The sequence below is a fragment of the Carassius gibelio genome, chromosome A25, assembly GCF_023724105.1.
Source record: "Carassius gibelio isolate Cgi1373 ecotype wild population from Czech Republic chromosome A25, carGib1.2-hapl.c, whole genome shotgun sequence".
NCBI lineage: Eukaryota > Metazoa > Chordata > Actinopteri > Cypriniformes > Cyprinidae > Carassius > Carassius gibelio.
Window position 1 is genome coordinate 7,130,672 of NC_068395.1, and position 22,594 is coordinate 7,153,265.

Here is a 22,594-nt window from a genome sequence, read left to right on the forward strand (position 1 = left end):
TAAATATATGTATGAATGTGTGTATTACACATGCCACAAGGCATAACAATAGGGTGAAACTAGATCCTGACAGGTTTAATTATTCTCAAATTTCCCTCCAACACTGAGGTTCCACAAGGAGAAAGCCAACATGCCTCGGGATACGTCAAAGCAGAGAGTCAGGGGTTAACGCTTGGGAAAACACTAGCTCTTAAAATGGAGACCATTTTATCCTGTAGCTTCAGAGAGCTTGCAGTCAAATATATATATTCTAAATATAGCCTTCTCATAGTGGACAATATGATTTGTATTTAAATGCTGTTGTAAACCACATTTACTCAAGGGAATTTATGTAATGTCAAGTAACATTACAGTACAGGAAGGCAACAGTCTTAAACACACCAAGCTGCTACTTGCCGTCAGATGAGATTCATAGTATTGGTTCACACACAAGATTAATTAACTCCACCCTCAATTTCCAAATGCACTTTCCCAGCAACTGTGATTGTGACTTTTATTCAGTATGTTGCATAATTACATGACACATTTTTGCAGGTCACTGAGAAGCAAACCTGCAGATGCAGTAGACGGCTGGCGCCATGGCCTCAGATGCAAGTCACATGTTAGAAGCAGCCTTGGAACAAATGGATGATATTATTGCTGGTAAGACTTTAATTTAGCTTCAAGCTGACTTGAAATCCTCCTGATGAACTTGTGCATGGGTCACATTCTTCCAAATAGCAATGATCTGGTCCACAATTATGTCAATTGCTTCTTTACTGAATAACAAACAGGATATTTCAAAATAGCAATTATATTTTCTCAGAAAAATGGGTCAGGTAAAGGTAATTTTGCAGTCGGATTCTGATTGGCTGCTTTTCAGGAAGCAATCAGATAAGGCTCTGCTCTACAGTAGATAAATGTTAAAACACATTAATCTATTAATTAGGCTACTGTACATAATGAGCCATAGGGTGTGCATAGGGTGTTGAATACATAAAAAATTCAAATAGAAAAAAGTTATTTTAAATTGTAATAATATTTCATAATGTTAGTGTTGTAATGTATTTTGATTATTTTCATATCTTCCATTTTTCACTGAGCTGGTACTTGATAAGAAATACTATGTTTATTTAATATGTAAACCATTTTATTGCATTTACAGTTAAAATATAATGAGATTTGTTATCATAATGTAAACTTATTTGTACCATGTAATAACATTTTGCATACCACACATGGTTTATTAGCTGTGTAGTCCTGCAAGTCATGAGTTATAAGTGTCATGGCTACATGTGGCAAATATTACTCATTCAGAATTTCAAATAGCATATACATATAAATCAATTGCTTATGAATTGAAATCATTTGAAACCATTAATGTTTAGTAATCAGATGTCATGCCATGTGGCTACTCCTGGATCTAGACTTTAAATGAATGTCTGTCTGTGTGAATAGAAGGGTGTGATGAGAGATGACCACAGGCATGTTGTGTCTCTTTGGTTCTGCTGTATGAACTGATTCATGACAATGAAGAAGTGTTGTTATACGAGTTGCTCAAACTTCTTGAAATGCCTCCACCTACTGGTAACAGTTGGAACATCTCAATTACGATAAACTCAACTTTTTTTTTTCATTTCTGATGGACCTAGGTGCAAGACATTGACAAAACAAGTATACAGCATGCGTTCATGACAACAGGAATTTAAACATAAAAGCACATTAAACATAACATAACAAGAGCAATACAGCAATATGACAAGAGCAATAAACATGAGGTAGGAATGTAAAATTGTAGTAATGTGAAAATGTAAAGATGTTATGTAATGTAACGACAGTAAATTGATTCAACAACTAGCCTTATATATATATTTAATACACTTTCCGGTTTCCAGTAGAACTTGTTTTGTTTTGTTATTTTAGGTGATTTTTGATTATCAAATCCTAAGGGATATTCAAAAGCTTGAGCGAAAATAAATATTCCACTCTTTCTCTCTTTATTTTGTAATTTTTTATCAAATAATTGTAAATAACTTTATTTTGTTTTACAGCTGAAATTGCATCGTTAGGGCATCCCTCCATGCACAGCTTGTTTCACAACACCCCCACTCATCCATTAAAGCAACAAATGAGGTCATTGCATGCCTTCAGTCAAGCAAAACACTTGCACCTGAATGCACAAATTATGCATTTGTATAAACAGTTGTACATTCGTCTCACATTCTTGGCATACATACAAGAAGCGTTTCTTTGCATTGTTCTCATTACTCTTGGCACCACTTTAGTACACCCACTGAGGTGATCCTCACTGCAGAACACGAGATCGAGGAGCCCTGGTTGGTTCCAGATCCAACTCCTCCCACCTTACATATACCTAAACCTACCCATCTCCACCCCTGATCCCTAAACCCACCCATCTCCACCCCAAACCTACCAATCTCCACCCCCCAGATGTGGATCCAACCATGCCCCCTGGATCCTGAGTTCTGCAGTGAGGGGCTACTGCACCCACTTATCTTCTTCGTAATGATATATGGAAACAATACAAATCTTACATTAACGGGACATGTAAACTAATGGAATTGTGTAATGTGCCTACAACTGCATAAGCTAAAAGAGTGACACCAAGGCCCTTATCCATTGTCAACTGTGAGTCTCTTTGTTCTGATTGATTAAAAAATGGAACGATGTCATCATACACGTTTAAAGTGTTATATAATCCTGAAGTTTTCCAGATGTTCCTGTAAATTAGTTTCATCTCATTCCATAGTATCCAGATGGGGGGCGGTTGGAACTGTTGTGTTAGATGATGGAGGCGACACGTGGCTGCAGTGGTGTGGGGGGTGATGGTTAATATGATGTGATGATGTATGACATGGCGTGATGGTACACCTCCCCTGCTCTCTTACTATTTGATTTTCCTCTTTTTAGTTACTTTTTGCCCTAGCTGTACCATAGATTGTATCTTTTCCTCATTATTTTTGCTATTATGATACAGTAAAATAAAAAACATAAGAAAAAAAGGAATGGACTTTTAAAATATGCTACAGTAGATTCGAACCTGTGTCACCCATTTGAGCATATGACCACTAAGCTAAAGGTTTAACCTCTTCTATATTTTATTTAGTCCATTTCATATTTCTGCTCACAGGTTCCAAGGCTGCGGTGGGGTTCAGTAATGGGCTGTATGATCTGGGCTCTCCTGTGAGCGCCGGGCCCCTGCCGGTTCTCCAGCTGGCTGAGGAGCTGAGACTGGCACTGGAGCTCCAGGTCAGGGACAAGGACTGCAACTCACTGCGCTCCCAGCTGCCCTGCACCACCGCACAGACCCTCATGGAGTGGCTGGAGAAAGGATCGGTGAGGCACTTGAAAGTGAAAGTTAATATGAATATATGTCTGAGGGGAACTTACTGTCTTTAGAAACGTTTAGATGGTATTTTTTATTTTCAGCTTGCCTCAGTATAATGCATATTAAAGTTCATAAGTGCAGCACTGTTTTGTTTACAGCGGAAACCACAGAAACTCTTTAATCGCCACCTGCTGGCAGAGAGTGAATCTGTGTCTCTTTCAGCTCGTCTGCTGTTTCTGTTTCATGCAGATATTTTTTATGCATAGTTTCACAGAAACTGAAGTAAAATCATTCTGTTTTTGCTTCAAATTTCTAAATTCTATAATCTTATATAGATTAAAAATTGCTCATGTTGTATTAATGCAGCATGTTTGTTTGGACCATGACTAAAATGCAGTGCATGGTTGCTCTCATTTTAAGTGGAAAGAGCACAAACAAAGACTTATTTTGTTTATATGAAGAGATTTATTTTATTTGTTTTACTTATTTGATTTGGGGCTTGTTTTTTTATTTTTATTAATTATATTTATATTATATTTAAATTTTGTTATTTAGCAGACACTTTTATCCATAGCAATTTACAAATGAGGACAAATAGAAGTGATCAAAACCTACAAAAGAGCAATAAGTGCTATATTAGTAAATTATTATAGTATTATATTTCAATTTCACAAAGAAATAATAAAAGGAAACATTTAATTTATAATTTATCTTAAATCTCATTTTGTTAAAAATAAAAAATAAATTGAGAATCGAATCGAGCCTTATTCAATAAGCAGCTATAATATTGAATTCATCATCAATGAAAATTCTTGCATTGTTTTCTAACTCTTCTTTTTGTTCCAAACCTGGACTTTATTTCTTCAGTGGAACACAAAGTAGAATAAAAAATGGCAAAGATATAAACAAAGGAGGGGGAAAAAACACAGTAAATCTTTCACAAAGGTGGTCCATATACAATGTGGTTTTAATTATTATTTTAAATTAGCTTTTATTTGTATGTTTTCAGTTTACTTTAAGTTACAAAAATGAATTTATAAATGAACATATATATCTTCAAAACATTTTTTATTACTAGTTAACAATAAGAACAGTGTGTGCATATGACTTGTGCACTATATTAGTCCTCTTCCGTCATTTAATCTCTTTGTGTGAAGACCAAATTGAAATCATTAATGACTAAAATCACTATTCAATGAAAATCTTCCCCTCTAGTGAGCTGTTCACATGAGAACCATTGCAACTCAAGGTTAGAACTGTGAACCTAATCGATCAATTCATTAAAAATAATTGACTCAAAAAAATGATTTCACTGACCCAAAAGTGGTGAGCTCAAGTCTTAAGAACTATTTCTATGCTCCTTTTTTAAAATCAGATCTTTAAAAGCTGCTTGAAGAATCAATGTCCTTATGTGTTGCAGTGGAAAAAAAAATAACAGCTTACAGGGTTGAAACAACATGAGTGAGTCTTTTTTTTTTTTTTTTTTTTTTAGTGATCTACTGTATACCTTTAAGTACAGACTCTTGCCTAAAACAGGGCAATTTCTCATGTGTCCCAGAGGCAGTTTTCTGGCCCAGCATTTGTGTGCATATAATTGTATGTTGCTTGGATATTTGTAAAAGAGTTTGAATCCCCTCTGAGACATGTGAGGCTGTGCTTCCTGTCTCTCTCCCTCTCTTCCCTTCATATCCCCCTCTCCATGCAGTCATTCTCTCCTTTCTCCTTGCTCTGCATTAAAATGATCTGGTCACCTTTAGCTCGGCTTCCTCTCCTCTAGGGTAAGTCTGCGGATGACAGCTCTGCTGACAGCTCATACTAACTAGACTATTTTCTTGATCTGTAGCCTGACAATGCATACTTGCTTTCTCATAATAGTGTTTTTCTTGTTATGCTGGCATTTGCTATTGGCAAAAACATTCAGTTTTTTGTGTATCCTGATGGAAAATGCTTGCACATGATTCTCATCAGTTGCCTGTGGTGATTTCTTGGTCAATGAACATAGAAAAGCTCAAGAATCAATCAAGGACCTTGTTTTTGCAGCTGTACACACATTAAAGACCCTGATATACATCAAGCAAAGATGAAGAAAAAACTAGTGTCACTTCATTTCGAACAAACTCAGGTTATCACCTTCGAATTATCATTGGTCCGTGGTGATTACGTAATGGGTTCGTTTCCATGCTTTCTTTGACATGGAAATCCTGTCCGGTTTATTTCTTCTTTTTGGTCTGTCAATGACATAAAAAATGAGCACACTCGAGAGCAGTTTTATAGTAATATAAAGTAGTAATAAGGGTTAGCATTACGCTAGTAAGTCATAACTCTAATTTAAAGCAATGCTTACAATGTTTATTCATGTTTAATCCTACAAAGCTGCTTGCTTTAAAGCAGTCTATTGTATTAATTGCTGTATACTGTAAATAAACATGATGTAACTTGACCGGAGTGCCGAATTACAAAGCTGGTGCAAACATATCCACATCGCTATGATCAGATGCTTTCTTAACTGCTGTTTACTCACAGCTGTCACCTTTGTTTTCATCATTTTGTTATATACTTATTTACATTCATTTTTTAAATCTAATGAAAAATAACTTGAGTTATTCAAGGCCTTTAACATTGTTTGATGAATATTTTTACAAAATCCAGTTATTTCAATAGAAATCCACGTAATTGGGGAATTTTGGGGTTTAAAAACAGTCATGCTTCCTTATTACAGCCGATAAAAACATTGCAGGAAATGCAATTAAGTCCCGATAGTGAAACGTTCACATTAAAGGGCCTGCATTACTCTTTGTTCTTACACGCCATATCTGTCCCATGTTTACATGCACATGAGGAATGTTTGCGGCAGCTGCAGAAACGAGATAAGAGAGCTTGTTCATCTCCTGACCTGACCTAAGACCTAAGCATGTCAATACGTCTACTCTTGTTTGTGTATGCATGCACATGTGTGTCTGGTATATCTCCAGCTTCACAGCTGTCGGGATCGGAGACTTTGCCAGGTGCAGCTGAACTCTCAAAGTTTTGGATAAGTTGCATGCTACACTAATAAGACACCATCGTCCCTGCTTGATCTCAGGGACCTTTAATAATGCTTGATAGCTAACATAATCGCAAACACCTTCGCTCAGAAAAATGTGTTTTTGAAAACTTAGAATGAAAAAAGTACACCAAAAGATAGTGCATCATAGCCAAAGTGTCATTTGATGACTTCATCTGTAGGTATTTAACCGTTCTGATAACAATCCTCAGGGTGACCATATCCCTACTGCTCTGTATAGTACACAAAACTCCCAATGACGCAAACAGGAAATGCTCAATGCGAGGCAATACAAAGAGGGTGTAATGGGTATGGTGTGGCATATTGGTTGAATCTCGGGCCTGGTAACCATCACAAGGCCCATACTGAATGTTTAAGCATTTTGTATAATTGCACTTACTTGAGGGAAAACGTGTATAGTTAACCATTTACTCACTTTAATGTTGTTCCAAACTTGTAGGATTATCTTCTGTGAAAGGCAAAAGTGAATTTATAAAGAATATTGTACGATGTTATATTTCAGATCTACTAAAGCCATGTGGTAGCTTGGTAACAAAAAGGGTGAAATTAAAAAGTCCACACTGGCTCTTCTTGACACATTTATAAATAACCTTCCGATGTCTGATTTGTGAATGAATCATTAATACATTCAAATCTTTTTTAATGGTCTGAATCATTTCACAAAACCTGTCTGAATTATTTGTCCATTAGACTAATTCTTGACTTAGTTACAATTATCTAGACCGAAACAATGACCTAATAGACCAAATAGTCTAGATTTATCATCACTGTTTATCACACATAATTGTGGTTGTCAGAAATTCACCATAAAAATATGGCATCAATGTTTCAGTTATTACAGGACTGCATTTTGGAGCCTTTATATGCTTAAAGGGATAGGCCACCCCAAAATGAAAATTTGCATTTACCATTGCTCTGCAAAATTTTGCAGGTTGAGTCCAGTCTTTTTTGTGGGAATTCATGCAGTCGGGAGTTACATGTAATAGCAAAAGTTCCTCACACAGATTTCTCTCATGTTTAAGTTGGACACAAAAAATGTCTGCGCAGACCAACAGAACGATGCTTGGTTTGAAAGTGACTTCAGGATACAACTGGACAGCAGGCTTGGTTGTAAAACTAAAAATGCACAGAAATAGATGGATGTCTTCCACAGGAAATAGGGTCTTTGGAATAATGGGTTGAAGTCTTGAGTGAAAACAGATGGAAGAGTACTGAGGCAGTGTGACTTTAAATGTCCCACTCTCCCTCTTTAGATGTGTTTAAACAGAGACACTGGCTTGTTTCGCTTCAGACTTGCTCTCAAACTTAATTAGAGTCACTGTGTCATGCAGAGAAAAGAAAAAAGAAAAAGACTGAAAAAAAAAGATTTGCGTGTGAAACAGTGAGTTGAATGTTGTCTTGGAGCATGTAACATCAGCGAGTGGAAGTCGTGGATTTATGTTTTGCATCTGACTCTCGCTCTCTCTCTCTCTCTCTCTCTTTCACACACACACACACACACACACACACACACACACACACACACTGAACATCTAAGTGTCTGGCTGGCTAGCAGATTCAGGGGGTCTCGGATAGACATCTGGCTTTAGAAATAAGGCTTGTGCAGTTACTTCAGCATGTTAAGACCTCCTGTCTTCAGCAGCCAATATAAGGAGGAAAAGAAGAAGGAGGCGACTCTGTAAAACAGGCAGAGCACTCACTGAGAGCTCATATCTCAGCCAGCCACTGCAGTCGCTCCTTCATTACAACGGGTCAAGATGGGCCTTCAGCATGGACGAGGAAATTGACTTTTATAAGCATTTCACTTGGCTTAAAAAGGTAGGTTGAAATGTATAGTAAAGTTATCATTTTTTTGGACATTTCCATTCAGCTTTTATTACTCACATTTTTCTCTCTTTCTCTCATGCACGGTCAACCAGTTATTATTGCAAACTTTTTTTTATGGAATACTGATATGTTTAAATTGTTTTTAAATTAAGTTTCCAGCAAGAAAATAATAGTCCATTAAAATGTTACAAAACAATCAGCATAGCAACGTTACAAACACCATGACAATATTACAAAACATAATATTAATATTACAGTTAAGCTAAGTGAAAGAATGCTCTTTTTTTGTTTAATGTATAGTTTAAAGTTAGCTGTAATAAATAACCTTAGATGGTGACAGTTGCATGAAACGAGAGTCCATGGTGATTTGATTTGTGTAGAACTGTTTGTTGTCGTTCAAAACATCAAGTTGTATTGTGTCGGGAGCTTGTGATTTGCAATAGTACAAAAGGTCTTTTTACCCTGTCCAGCTTCAGTGATTCTGATCTCATGCCCTTGAACACAAACAAAAACGCTTTCACTAACTAACACTTGACATTTGGAGAAGTAAATCAAGCAGTAAAATTCAATTTAATGGTGGGGGTATGAACATCAATGTGCACACCTGTTCTTAAAGTGCAAGAGGCTTTATAAAGCTTGCCTGCCATGGTTGATGTGGTTTACAAGGCATTGTGGGATTGCAGTAAGCCGGATATGGGGCAGATATTTGTAACATTGCAGGAAGGTACACAATGTAAAACGAAACCAGCCATTACATTCCAAAGTAAGAAAGGAATTACAGAAATAAAAATTCACAAGCTGTAACAGTATAAAATGGTGGTTTAGAAGAGGAATTAAATGCATTAATGTATTGCAGGGAGGAGTTGTACTGTAGAACTCTCAATATTGACGTAAATTCTTGGACCGTGTAATAGTGATCACTGTAGTTTCTTCTGAAGTCATACCAGGCGTTTACAGTTCTGCAAGAAGGCAGTGGGACTTGAAAATGGGGGACATTCCAGGGCTTTTGGGTTGTCTTGCATATGAACATTTCTATGGTGAGGTAATAAATTGAATTGGTGCTCTAGAGAGCATCATAACTCTCACTGTTTGAACTCAGCTCTAAAGGTTAAATCAACTATAGATCAGGACATGTGGTGGACATCTGAAACAAGGAGCCAAATCATTCTGTGGGTTTGGGTTGTAAATAAAACAGTTGATGTTTGCATGGTTTCCAGGTTAAAGCTGAAGTGTAGTTTGTGAGCCTCTAGTGCAACTGAACCACAACAGTCGTTTCCAAAAGTAAAAAATCCCATTCATTTTATCGATAAGGGAATTGATTTGAATGATAACTAATAAACCTTATACGACAGAACTATTGTGTTATTAATCGATGGTATATGCATTTGTTGAAGCCATCAGTCCACATTATTTATTTTTTTAAATAATCGGGTTCAGTAGTGGAATTCCTGGTGAAAAACTACATTACCCATGATTTTGCAAAGTGTATCTCCACAAATCTGTGACCTCAAAATAACACTTAAGCACCACACCCACTCCTGTAAAGCACTAGCACTTTAAATTAATATATTTATTCATTGTTTTTAATTTCATTATATCTGTAGCAATGCTTTATGGGGATTGTAGTTCTTTTCCTCACTCCATAAATTATAATTATATGGTTACTTTTAAGTTCTTTTGAGTTCCTCACTTTAACACATTGAATGATATTACACTCTTTTCTTCTGATATCAAACATTTTTTCTCATTACCTGTTTCCCAAGAAATAAATAATCAGGTTGAATTTATGCAAAGAAAGCCTCATGTGTGAAGACTGAGCACTGCCTTTAGACAAGCTTAACCCTGTAGCTCCTCCAGGCAGTCGGCCCTGTGAACCATGAGTACACAGCTTTATTGTGAAAATTGACAGCCCTGGACACAGCAAAAGCTTAAAAGACAGAGATTATACATGTGGCAAGCGCTAGCTCTGCTAGCTCAGCGCTGACAAGTGACAGTGTCTTATCACGCCGCGACATGCTGTATTTACTGATGTGTTTTTTGCTGATATAGTCTAAAGACTGGACAGAAGATTTATTTGATCATAGAATTTTAAAAATAGAATTTAAATTTAAAATCTTTATATCTGTCTCGGTCTATGCAACATGCTGTTGTTTATTTTTCCCTTGTTATTGTCGCCCTCAACCATTATGCAAATTACCTCATTAATTTGTAATGAGCTACTTTATTGTGTTTCTATTGAAGGGGTGTCAAAGCTGTCAGTTCATTTTTATTATTATTATTATTTTTTTTTTTTTGGTGCCAACATGTCATTTAACACCTTTAAAACAACACCTATTTTTTTTGGCTTACTTGCATATTTCTCTTTGTTGAAGTTTATTCTGTCGTTTGCAGCGAGCCAATTATTCTCCAAAAAGTGGACAAGCAGGTTATTTCTCCTCTTGCACACCTCTCTGTTGACTTTCAGTTTCTGTCTGTGCATGTGTACCTGGTTCTGTACGTTATGGAGACCAAATGTTCCCACAAGGATAGAACTACCAGTATTTTTTTTACCTCTGTGTGGACATTTTTAGTCCCCATGAGGAAAACAGCTGACAAAATCATACAGAATTATGTAAAATTTAAATTTAGGGGTAGAGTAAAGGGATAGAAGATTCAGTTTGTACATTATAAAACTATTATAACCTATGGAATGTCCCAATAAAACATTCAGGTTCAGTCTGCGCTGAATGTCCCCCACAAAGCAAGTATAACCTGAAACAACCCAAACTGAGAAGATATTTTGGTCCTCATGAGGAAATCAGCCACTTCAAGTGATCAAATTACGCTTACAATCCAGAAAACTTCTCTGTGTAAAAACACATGTACATGTGTGTCTCCACAGGTTAACCTCCAGTGCTCAAGCAACAATGAGACCTATCAAGAGCGGCTGGCGAGATTAGAAGGCAACAAAGAGTCTCTGGTTCTCCAGGTGAGATATTTCACTAGGCCTCCAAGGCATTTCAACTCAGCATAATAGTCACAATGTCCAAACAATGAGAAGACAGCTAGCCAACATGCTTGTAAAAACCTCACAGGGTCAAACCGGGGGACTGTGGTGTCTCTGTGAATGGAGAGGCATGTGACGCTGACGCGCTGCAGCCCAGGGTGACACAGCTGCCTGTCTAATGCACAATGGGATGTTGTAGATCACATATCTATGGGACAATCTGTGGACAGGTTAGGGGGTTGGTGTTACTTGACATTTTACCAAGCAGCAATGGTGGACATCACAGTGAGAGTTAAGCCATTATCAGCTTTAGAACGGTATATGTTTACTGTAAGCTTGCAAGCTTCTTTGTGTTCATTTAAGAGAGATTTTTCCAATGCAGACATTCTGATTTAACAGTAAACATATCATTCAGTTATTTTATGTCACACAAATGTCACAGATTATATTATTTCTATACTGAATGTCTTCTAGGTGGCTTCTAGGGCACTGCTTTGGGGGTTTCTAAGGCTTCTGTGTAGTTAGGACATTGCTAGGTGGTTTTTTGGGCATGTAGTTAGTCACTAGGTTATTCTATATGGTTGCTAGGGCATTGTTAGGTGGTTCTGGGTAATTTTCTTGGGTATTCCAGATGGTTTCTACACTGTAAAAAATGACTGTGATTTTAACGGTAAAAAACTGTACAAACCTGTTAAATGGTTTAAAAGCGAAACATTTACAGGGAAAAACTGTAAACTGACATTCCCAGAATTCTCAAATCTTCAAATTTAATAACTATGTTTCTTCTTATTTTTTTCTTAGGGTTGAAAGGTGAAAGTAACTCATCTCTGAGTCTATAAAATTCTATGAGAGGTCTGAGAGTATTTTTCTAAGCAATCTGACTTATAATCTTTATTTGGTGGACAATAAAATGCCTAATTTAGCAATTTCCACTCAAACAAACCTGGCGTTGTTTTGTAATCAGTACTGAGTATCAAAGGCTTACTTGTGGCTGTCTTTGAATATTAAACAGAGGTGATAGAAAGTATTTTAACATAAAAAAGTGAAGCACTTCCCCTTTAAGAAGTTAGGTCTTTTAACTCTGCAACAAGTGTTACAAAAGTTGCCCTTCTCCATAGTCCTTCCCCTCCTGTGCTCTGATTGGTGGATTGTCTAAAACACTGCTGAACATGATTGGCTCCTAATGCCCTCGAGGTGTTGTTCTTCTCCTTTTACCTGTCCTGCTGGTTGGTAGTCCTTCAGTTGGTGTTGAACAAAAGGACACTTTTAAAACAACTGAATCTCAAGCAGACTCACATGTTAGCATGGAAGTGTCTCAGAGCTAAGGAATGAGCGTTTTTAACTCAAATGTACACATTTGAAGGACTACATCCCTCTGCTGTTTAGACTTTGGGTTTGCATGTGTGTTGCAATCATCGTTAGCATATCTGTCAGAGGAAATGACAGAGAAACTCTGGGCAGGTTTCGGGTTAGCCTGAGTGAACGTTTTGTGCTGTCTGTTGGTTTTAGGTGAGTGTTCTCACTGACCAGGTTGAAGCTCAAGGGGAAAAGATCAGAGATCTGGAAAGTTCCCTGGAAGAACACCACCACAAACTCATTTCTACTGAGCAAATGCTTCAACAGGTAAGACCACATACTTGCTGTCATTTACATCAAGTTTTAAGCAGAATTGTGGTTTGAAGAATAGAATGTTTGTAAAACATTGTTTACTACCTGAAACTTGAGTAACTTGAGTAATTTTTACATCAGTTTCAGATTTAATTGTGTAGACTTGACTCAGTGTACTAGATTTATGAATGTGGGTTACCAGTTTTTTGCTCCGTGCTGGCATAATCACACCCTCAGAACTTCACATCCACGTTTGTCTCTACAAAGTTAGTTGTTTGTTTGTGTGGATGTTATTATCATAAAATATGATAACTGTGCATGTTTTTGTGTGTTTTACTGTTTATCATGTGATTAACTGGCTTAAAACTGGTGGATCTATAATCACACTCGTTTAGTCACTGGGTTAGTTTATGCTGGCAAGTGTTCCTTTGATTTGAGAAATGATTTTGAAACGGCTATATTCCTTTAGCATTGCCAAGTGAAACCACAGAAATAAATATATGCTTATTTGTGAGGAGGATTTTAATGTTGAAAAAAAAATGCACAGACTTACTCAGACAGAAAGGACTTGAGTCATTGTGACAATGTTTACAAAAGGTTAAATGATTAATATTTTATGCACGTCACTTTTTTTTCCTTGGAATTCCAAGTATAGGTCTCTGCAGGAAAGTAATGGGAGTTACCAGATCAGGGTGTTTTTACACCATGATACCTGATTGGTTGATGTCATAGTGACGTTAGGTTTAGAAGTGGGTTTGGGATCATTTAGATTGCATGATTTAGAAACACCCAGCAGTTTGAAAACACCCACAAGGTGATAAACACCTTGAAAAGTCTCTGGAATTCTGCCGGTAAATTATTTAATAATTCTTAAAAAAAAAATATATATATATATATATATATTATATAACACAATAATAATAATAATAGCAAATAATTTAATATTAAAGTATATATTTTTATATTGTTTATTTCGATACATAACGCATAAAAAAAAAATATTAACTTATTTTATATGATCTAATCCTATAATTGTTTGACGTACCAATTCAGTTCAGTTTCATACAACTTTAAGGTTGTATTAGTGAGAATTGGCCACTTTGCCAAGGATCATGTTCAGGATTCCATAACAGGACGGCTGTGTCAACAAATGCTAGAGATGGAGAGATAGAGAGGGCCCTCATGTTTTCATTGATTGATAGGGCAAGTAAACTCTCAGCTTAGTCATGGCAGTTTTCTTAAATACCATGGTTCTTTATAATAGGTGGATCCTGTTGCACAACCAAAAAAATCACATTGACATTGTCAGTAAGGAAAAAAGCCTTTATTCTAAGAAACAGCTACATGTTAAAAAGATACCCAGGTGTATACGCGTTGGACTCTTTTTAATGTGCATCCCTATCTTACCAACAGTCCTTTATCTGATTATGGATAATTTAAAGGGTTAGTTCAACCAAAAATAAAAAAATAAGTCTGTGTTTTACTCGCCCTCGAGTCATCCTAGGTGTATATGACTTTCTTCTTTCAAAATATTCCTGGCTATTCCAAGCTCTATCATTGCAGTCAGCGGGTGTTTCTGTTGAACAAATAAAGTGCACGCATCCATAATAAAACATGCCTCGCACAGCTCTGCGAGGTAAATAAAGGCCTCCTGTAGCGATAAGATTCATTGAATCTATTGAATATATATATAAGAATAATATATAATATTAATTATATATATATATATATATATATATAATTAATAATAAAAATAATAATTGTTGAAGGATTTTGAAAATAAACCAATAGGAGAAAAGGAGGTTTTCCTTTCCTATAGTAAGGATCCTTTGCTCCTATAGAAAAATGGCTAGACTAGCATATCTCAGAGACGTGCGCTGTACATATGTCCTGCGTGATCCGCCGGAATGCCTTCCACATATAACAGATACAGAAAGTGAGAGAAAAAGTGTTTATTACGATTGAAATATGGGTATTTTTATTATGAAAATATATGGATCAAATGGAAAAATGCAATAATGCAAATTCACATTAGTTCACATTAAATTGAAGTATATTTTAAATAATAATTTATAGTAGGTAATAGGGGTTCAACTTCAAAAAGTGTGAGCCTCTCTGGTTGCTACAGCTTAATCTTTTCCAGCTGTTCTTAAAAAAATAAAAAGAGCTTAATTATTAAAAAAGTCATGTCATTTATAGTAATTGATTACTCTCATTTACATGGGTGTTTTAGTTCATTTTATAAATATTTTTTTTTATTAATTCAAAGCATTTAAATACATTTACATTACATTTAATTACATGTAATCATTTAGCAGACATTTTTAACCAAAGCGAGGACAATAGAAACAATCAAAACAAAGAAAAGAACAATAATATGTAAGTGTAATATGTAAACTTTTAAATTTTTATTGAGTTAATTAAAATTTGTAGGTAGAGTGTCCTAGTATACTCTAGTAATGTATTCTTGTAATGTAATTCTTATCCAGTAAATTAGAAACAATTTGAAAAGTTGTGGTGCATTTTACCTTTTTTATTGTGGCCAATTAGGGACTTTGGGGTAGTAAAGCTGGAAAACCACTGCTGTACACCATGATCTAGACACCATGATTTCAAACTCAGTTCCTGGAGGGCCAGAGGCCTGCAGAGTTTAGTTCTAACCCTGCTCCAACAAACAGACCATTTAGTTTTCAAATAAGCCTGAAGATCCCTGCCAGCATGAGACTCGAACCCGCAACCTTTGACTCTCTAAACACCATTAGGGCATGACCCCCCTCCCCATCCTCCCCCCATCAGGACTGTGATGTCGGTGGCTGAATGTGACTCATGTCCAATGTAATTTACAGAAGATATCATCAATATACCAAGGTCTTTATTCATGGTCTTTACCCAAAATCACTATGTCTGGGACTCACTTGACATGCTTCTAGATTAAACTAAGTATGAGCACACCATCTGAGCTTTCCAATAAAGACAAGGGACTTTAGCGTTCTGATTAAGAAACTACAAGGAGGAAGTACTTCAGGTGAAAGAGGAAGTGATTGCGCTTATTTTTATTTTTTAATTGGCAGTGTGTTTGAGGGTAATTCTGGTATGAGGCATGAGGCATAACTAGAACTAGGTTTTCTTATGTGCACAAGGCAATTTATGCCCTTTTTAAACACTGGTTCGCAAAGGTTCTCAGTGTCCTGCTTGATTTAGCCGGTAGTATCAAACAAAGTTTCCCTCTTTTGGCCCTCCTGACTTTCTCACATACAGGGGCAGAGGAAGTAAAAATAGCGTGCTTGAGTATATTTAGTGGCGCTTGGCTTCAGCCTAAGCATTACTGCGAGAGAACTTGGCCAGTGGAGCAGCAAGAAGCGCCTGTGTGCCGTGTGATTGTTACTGTATACAGTACAAATGTGTGGGTGTGTTTGTGTGTGTCACCATGTGTTCGCTAACGTGTGTGCATGTGCTTTAGGAGCTCCTTAGACGAACCTCACTGGAGACACAGAAACTGGAACTCGTGGATGAAGTTTCCTATCTGAAACTCAAGCTAGTCGGCATGGAGGAGGAACACAACCACAATGATGAACAGGAGAAACATAATAAAGCTGAGGTACTGTATCAGTCTGTCAGTTCATACGGGGCAATGGGTTCATCTGTTAAGAGATGGTATTGGATTAATGTCATAGTATTGTATCTGTCTAAATGATAATGATTTAATCCAATGGCTGTTTACTTCCTCTATATGTGTAGTCTGTTTTGCAGGGATGTCAAAATATCAGTAACCAAAATACCAATACATTGTTTTCATGATTCTCAATGGCAACTTTATTATCAAAGCAAAAAAAAAAAAAAATTAATAAAAAAATTGTTTTTAATTATTTGGCCTCCTAGTTTCATATTTTTAGTTTTTGTATTTATTTTATATTGAAGTAATGTTTTAGATTTGAGTAGTGTTATGCTTTTGCCAATTCATTACTTCGAGCTTAAATTTTTCATCTAATAATTACTTTATTTCAAAATAATTTATATTACAGAAAACAGTTGTATTTTTTAATTAAAATTTCATTTTAGCAATAATTATTTTTCAGACTTATTAAAATGACAGAAAACTTTTATTTTATTTTAGTAAAAATAACAACAGTTTGTTCTAAACTATATTAAGTAATGTATATTTAATATATATTTAAATATGTATATCAAAATGAATGTTCAATTTGTTTGTTTATAGAGTATAATTTATACATCTTTTCTATTTTATTATCAACGCCTCTGCTATCAGCTCATAAAATAATACTGATAAATGCTAATATTTGCATTTGTAGTACTTTTTTAGATTTGTTGACTAGGAATGATTTCGGTTGACTAGATGCTATTTAGGTATTTTTGAGCATGCCTATGTCTTTGTTGTCCACCTGTTGCCTCTAATTTAATTGAAACCACACACACAGGAAGCAGCCGTGTCAGTATATGTGTTGTTAAATACATTTAGAGGTATAGTAATAAAAAAAAGTGTATGGTTATAATAGAAGAGAAACTGATATCAGACACACTATTGTGGTTACCAAGAGTGTCATGTTGAAATACAAGATCAGTAAACGTGCTTTTGAGCTGATATTTAATCTGATGTTTCCACTTGGCATGTGGAAAGATAACTAGGGGACAGTGAAGTCATGGTGGCATGTTTATGTCGTGGTGAGTATATGTAGATCCTGTAGATTTATCAACTCTTAACACCTAATTACTTATTAAACTTGCAGTGTTACATACTTTGTGCAGAGTCAACAGTCTAAACAGACTCAGAAAAATACCATAAAACTTTAAGGAGCATCTTTTCTGTGCTTTATTTTTCTTGAACATAAATCTCTGGCTTTCTGTCTAAAGATGGAATGGGTTTACCACAGCCATGCGAAAACCTGGAAATATCAGCGATTTCAAAGCCTTGAAGAGCCATTATTATTGACAAGCTTAAAGTCATGGGAAATTTCATATTGAATATTCATTTGCTTTGGTATCATAGACTCAAAATGTTTCATCAGCTTCATTGGAAGTCGTTAGAAAAAATGGCTTTTCAAATTTCTCAATTAGTATGTGAACATTATCCTGGTGTTTGATTTCAGAAAAGTATACCAAGGACTCAAAGAGACCAAAAACAGGAAGGAGTTTGACTCTGAGCCATAGACGTCTCATTGTTACAGTATGTCTTTGACATATGTTTGAATCGGGCTATCACAGAGACTCAGTCTTTCCACACTGACTGTGTGCTTAACGAAACGTGATTTTCGGATATGTATACACACGGAGACAATTACACACACACATTCAAACCCCATGTCCCACAAATGTTCCCAGTGCCAAAAAGGCAGCGTGCTGATAAGCGAAGATGCTAATCAGTAGAGACACTAAAGCATGTGATGGGCCTAAATGGGAGATCGTGACAGGCAGCTTGATGAACACAAAATGACAGACGCCAGAAGTGCTCAGTGCTTGTCTTGAGGAGTGTTCAGCTGTACACAACATGCACACACTTTTTAACGCACATCTGCAATGAGTATCATTCATGTTTAGAAATGAAGCAACAAGCGAAGGAAAGGCTGCTAAAAGATGTTCTGCATTTACCTACATACATATACATGCACACATATTTATAAACGGGAACATTGAGAATTGTCACAAAGGTATATGCATATTCTGTGACTAGTTTATGTTTAAATTTGTGGGTTTATGAAGTGAATCTGAGAAAATCATTCTTTCTTATATATTTTTTTTCTTCTCATAAATCCATAGTGTCATTGCACACTCTCTGTTCTGTGGTAACCGAGCTCTCCTTGCATTTGTTGCATCAACAAACACTGGCCTCAAGGGTGACAGCTGCAAGGCTCCATTCAACAGGACGGAATGGCAGAAATTCACTTTGAACATACAACATGCGCAAAACACTTCTCCCCCACTCACCTTTAGCATAGAGCTATATATAAGCATGGAATGTGTGCCTTATCATCAGCTTTAGCATCAGCGGGGAATATCATATGAAACTTCCTCTGGCTGACAGCCTTTGCATTTCTGTCAGAATAGCTAAGATTAGCTTGACTAATCATTCTCTTGTGCACAAGTGAAAAACAAACTGAACATTAACATGCTTCTTGCTAAAATAATATCTTGTAATTGGTGCATTGTACCATTATACGTCACAGATTAGGTATCACAGATGCCCAAAATGTATTTTGTCCTCTGAAATGCAGTATCTTGGTTCCCAGAAAATCTTGTCCTCATATAGTTCAAGTTCAAGTTCAATTTATTTGTATAGCGCATTTACAACAGCCTCCTGGCTGACCAAAGTGCTTTACATAAGAGCAAGAATATTACACATACATAAAAAAAATAGACCAGACAAAAATGTAACCCCCCCCCCCCATTTCAAAATGTAGCATAACACAGTAGTCAGTACACTAAGGAAAATAAAAAAGTTTTTAGCAAGGATTTAAAAATAGACAAGGAAGGGGCCAATCTGATCTCTAAAGGCAGGGTATTCCAGAGTCGTGGCCCAGCCACTGCAAATGCACGCTCCCCTCTACGCTTTAGCCTAACGCGAGGGACCACCAACAGAGCCTGGTCATAGGAACGTAGGTTTCTTGATGGAGTATAAGGTTGAAGAAGTTCAGATAAATAGACAGGAGCTTTGTTATGAAAGGATTTATAAATGAAGAGGAGAATTTTAAAGTCTATTCTCTGAAAGATTGGCAACCAGTGAAGGGATCTGAGAATTGGGGTTATGTGTTCATGTTTACGACAGTTTAAAAGAAGTCTGGCTGCAGCATTTTGGACAAGCTGAAGTCGTGCAATTTATATAGACATGATATAGACCCTTCTTTAAATTTAAAAAAAGGTCAGTAAAAAACTTTTACCGGCAAAGAGTAGGTCACAATGCAGGTCCCTTCACCACCTTTACTATTTATGCAGAAGAATGTTATTTCAAGCATAATACAACAAAAAAATGCTGAGACATAGAAGGTATGTGTCTAAACACTATTGGGGATTAGTTGTGGACAGATTTTTTTTTTTTTTTTTTAGTTTTCTGAAAGTCCAAAGGGCCAAACGCTAGATAAAACTGAGCCTGAACCTCTGGAGTGGAAATGTGACTTATTAGATTCTAAACCCTAAAGTCCACAAAGCCAAAAATGAATATGCCTATTCAGAGAACTCTGATTATTCATAAAACCGTCTATGTCTATGTGTAACTGTGTTTCCAAATCTGATCACTGTTTTCCTTTTTTCTGGCTTTCTTGTTTTTGCTCTCTCAGAGTGTGGTTAATCTAATTAGTGAACTACAGGAGCAGATGTGTAAATTCCAGGAGGAAATCAGCAATCGTATCCAGGAGCAGCGAGCTCGGGAGAGCCTGGGCGAGAATGGCACACGCGAGGCTCTCGACCAGAGCCCCGATGTGGGCCTTGGTGCCTCTGATGCTGAGGAATGCAGCTGCCACTGTAGAAGTGGAGGAGAGAATGTAGGCAGATCCTCATTATGTGGTGGATTTACTTCAAGACCCCCTTTTTACCTCCTTGCTTTACCCTAAAAAAATAACCATTCCCCCCATCTCACTTTTGGACTCTTGGCAACAGGAATTGCTATTAACTGCCTCTTCTTACAGTGAATCCAATTTGTCTGTGGGCTCCATTGTGGGAATCTCATGGTTACTGGTGTTTGCAGTGTGTTCTGATGACAGAATGTCATGATTTATTTTGTTTGTAAAGCTGCATGAAGGAAATTCACTAACGCTAACCGTTTCTGAGTAGATCCAGAGAGCTTCCAGGAGGGTTGTGGGCTTAGTGGTGACTATTAGATTCTTTTCCTTGATCAGTTAGGACAGTTTTTGATGTCCCAAGTTATCTTTTTTAATAAACTAATAAGGTTTACCAGGAATCTACAGAGCTTTCTTGTGTGGTGTGGGTTTTATGGGTCAGTCCAAACCTTTTCTTCCGAATTCCTTTGTATTGATATGAATGGCCTTAACATGGAGACCCTGAAGTGGAATTTGCAGGGAAAAAGCCCCTAGAACTTTCGAGTGCCCACAAGAACATTTTTCCACATGCACAAGAAAGTCTCAGGGTTTTATTTTTCTGCAAGGTCATTTTAGGAGCACTGTACCTTAGACAGAAGCATGTTTTTTCCAGGAGCAGTTGCCAGAATGGTTGGATGTTTGCCACTGCAAGGTGATGTGTAATTTGTTCTTTTTTATTTATTTATTTTTTTCATCAGGCTTTGTTACAAGAGCTTCACCTTCTTAAGAGCAAAGTTGAAGAACTGGAGGGTGAGAAATCACAATATGAAAGGAAGCTCAAAGCCACTAAGGTAATGCATATTTAATCTGGACTCCTATTAGCTTTCAGTCTAGTATCTTGTCGTTCTGTATTGTTCATAACGAACTTTAACTGCCCCATCAGCATTTACTAACAGTCTCTTTAGCCATATATTGGCTTAACCCTAAATGCAGACTCTTTTCAATGCAATTTCTTTCTCTGATCCCATAACTGTTCTATACATACTTTTTATTCAATTGTTCACTGCACTCTCAGAGTCTCTTAAGCTCTTAGCATAATGAACATCCCTCTGGCTTTCTCTTCCTCCAGCTTTCTATCACCTATTCTCTCCATGTCTGTTACCAGTCGCTCATGACCAAGCTTTCTACACTGAAGCTCACGGTCGAGCACACTCAGGTAGAACGACAGCATTGGGAGAAGTGCTGTCGGACAGCTCAGGTGCTTAACCTTGCTCCCCCTCCTTATCCCTTGTTGTCGTCCTTGAGGAATATGACACAAGGGACTGGGCGATGATGGCCCTGTCCCAAAATGTCACCCTCAGTCCTTGCGGTCCTTTTGAATCATAAATTGGGACACCCTACAGTCTTGTGGACTATAGGGATACCCAAAAATGAAAACCACTTGAAGTTTGCATCAAGAGTGCCATTTAAGATGGTGTTTATTTCATAATATTTCCACCTCTGCTCAGGAAGTCTACATTTTCCAAACTTTGACATAGTTCCATGAAAATGTCATCTCCTTTGGTTGTTATGCCTCTCACCTCCCAGTACTTGTGCCTCTTGAACCCTCTTCCATCTAGATTTGTTTTAAGTCAGGGTTATCCAATCCGGGCCACTATCCTATAGAGCTTAGCTGCAACCCCAATTAAACAAACCAATACCACATAATCAAACTTTTGAGAACCACTCAAAACTGTCAGGGAGATGTGTTGGAGGTAAACTTTGCAGGAAGATGGCCCCTCCAAGAGCGAGATTAGACACTCGTTCACTGACACATCACTGATTGGTATTCAGTCAGTTGTTGACAAGCTAATCACTAAATATTTTATGATAATCGTTGAGCTTCATGATCCCCAGTTGTTAATGGTCACCCGTTTAGATGGCTTGCAATTGCTTTAGCTTTGAGAGCTTAGCCAAGGATAGATCTCCACATGGTCTACCGGCAATCTTTTAAACCACATTATGTGGAAGTGAGCAGTGTAGAAAAAGTGCATACGTGGATGGGCTACTATAGATCATCCATCTGTTTGTGTGAGTACTTGCACATTAGTGTGGGTTCGTATGACTTCTTTCTCTGGTAGATTGGTAGGTCCGTCCATCTTGGGAACAAGTGTTGAACAGTTCGGTATAGGAATGTTAACAGATTGACACAATATATTTGTACATACAGCACATTTTTTATGTACGTTTCATCATGTCTTATTGTCTTCTATAGCCTGTAATGAAATACTACAAATAGTTCTTCCCTAATTTAGTCA

The 22,594-nt window shown here is 36.9% G+C and overlaps 1 protein-coding gene across 4 annotated transcripts in view; it reads left to right on the plus strand.

Moving 5' to 3' along the window:
• Positions 1–531: 531 nt before the first annotated feature.
• LOC127947299 (liprin-beta-2) overlaps positions 532–22,594 on the plus strand; it is a 38,814-nt gene continuing 16,751 nt past the window's right edge. For all 4 annotated transcript variants that reach the window (XR_008151268.1, XM_052544306.1, XM_052544308.1 and 1 more), the window contains exons 1-7: positions 532–642; positions 3,131–3,336; positions 11,101–11,187; positions 12,715–12,828; positions 16,274–16,411; positions 20,100–20,303; positions 21,056–21,148. Coding sequence is in view for 3 of the 4 variants with exons in the window: in XM_052544306.1 (XP_052400266.1) it covers positions 579–642; positions 3,131–3,336; positions 11,101–11,187; positions 12,715–12,828; positions 16,274–16,411; positions 20,100–20,303; positions 21,056–21,148 (906 nt within the window). In the remaining variant the exon portion in view is untranslated. The remainder of the gene's footprint in view (positions 643–3,130; positions 3,337–11,100; positions 11,188–12,714; positions 12,829–16,273; positions 16,412–20,099; positions 20,304–21,055; positions 21,149–22,594) is intronic.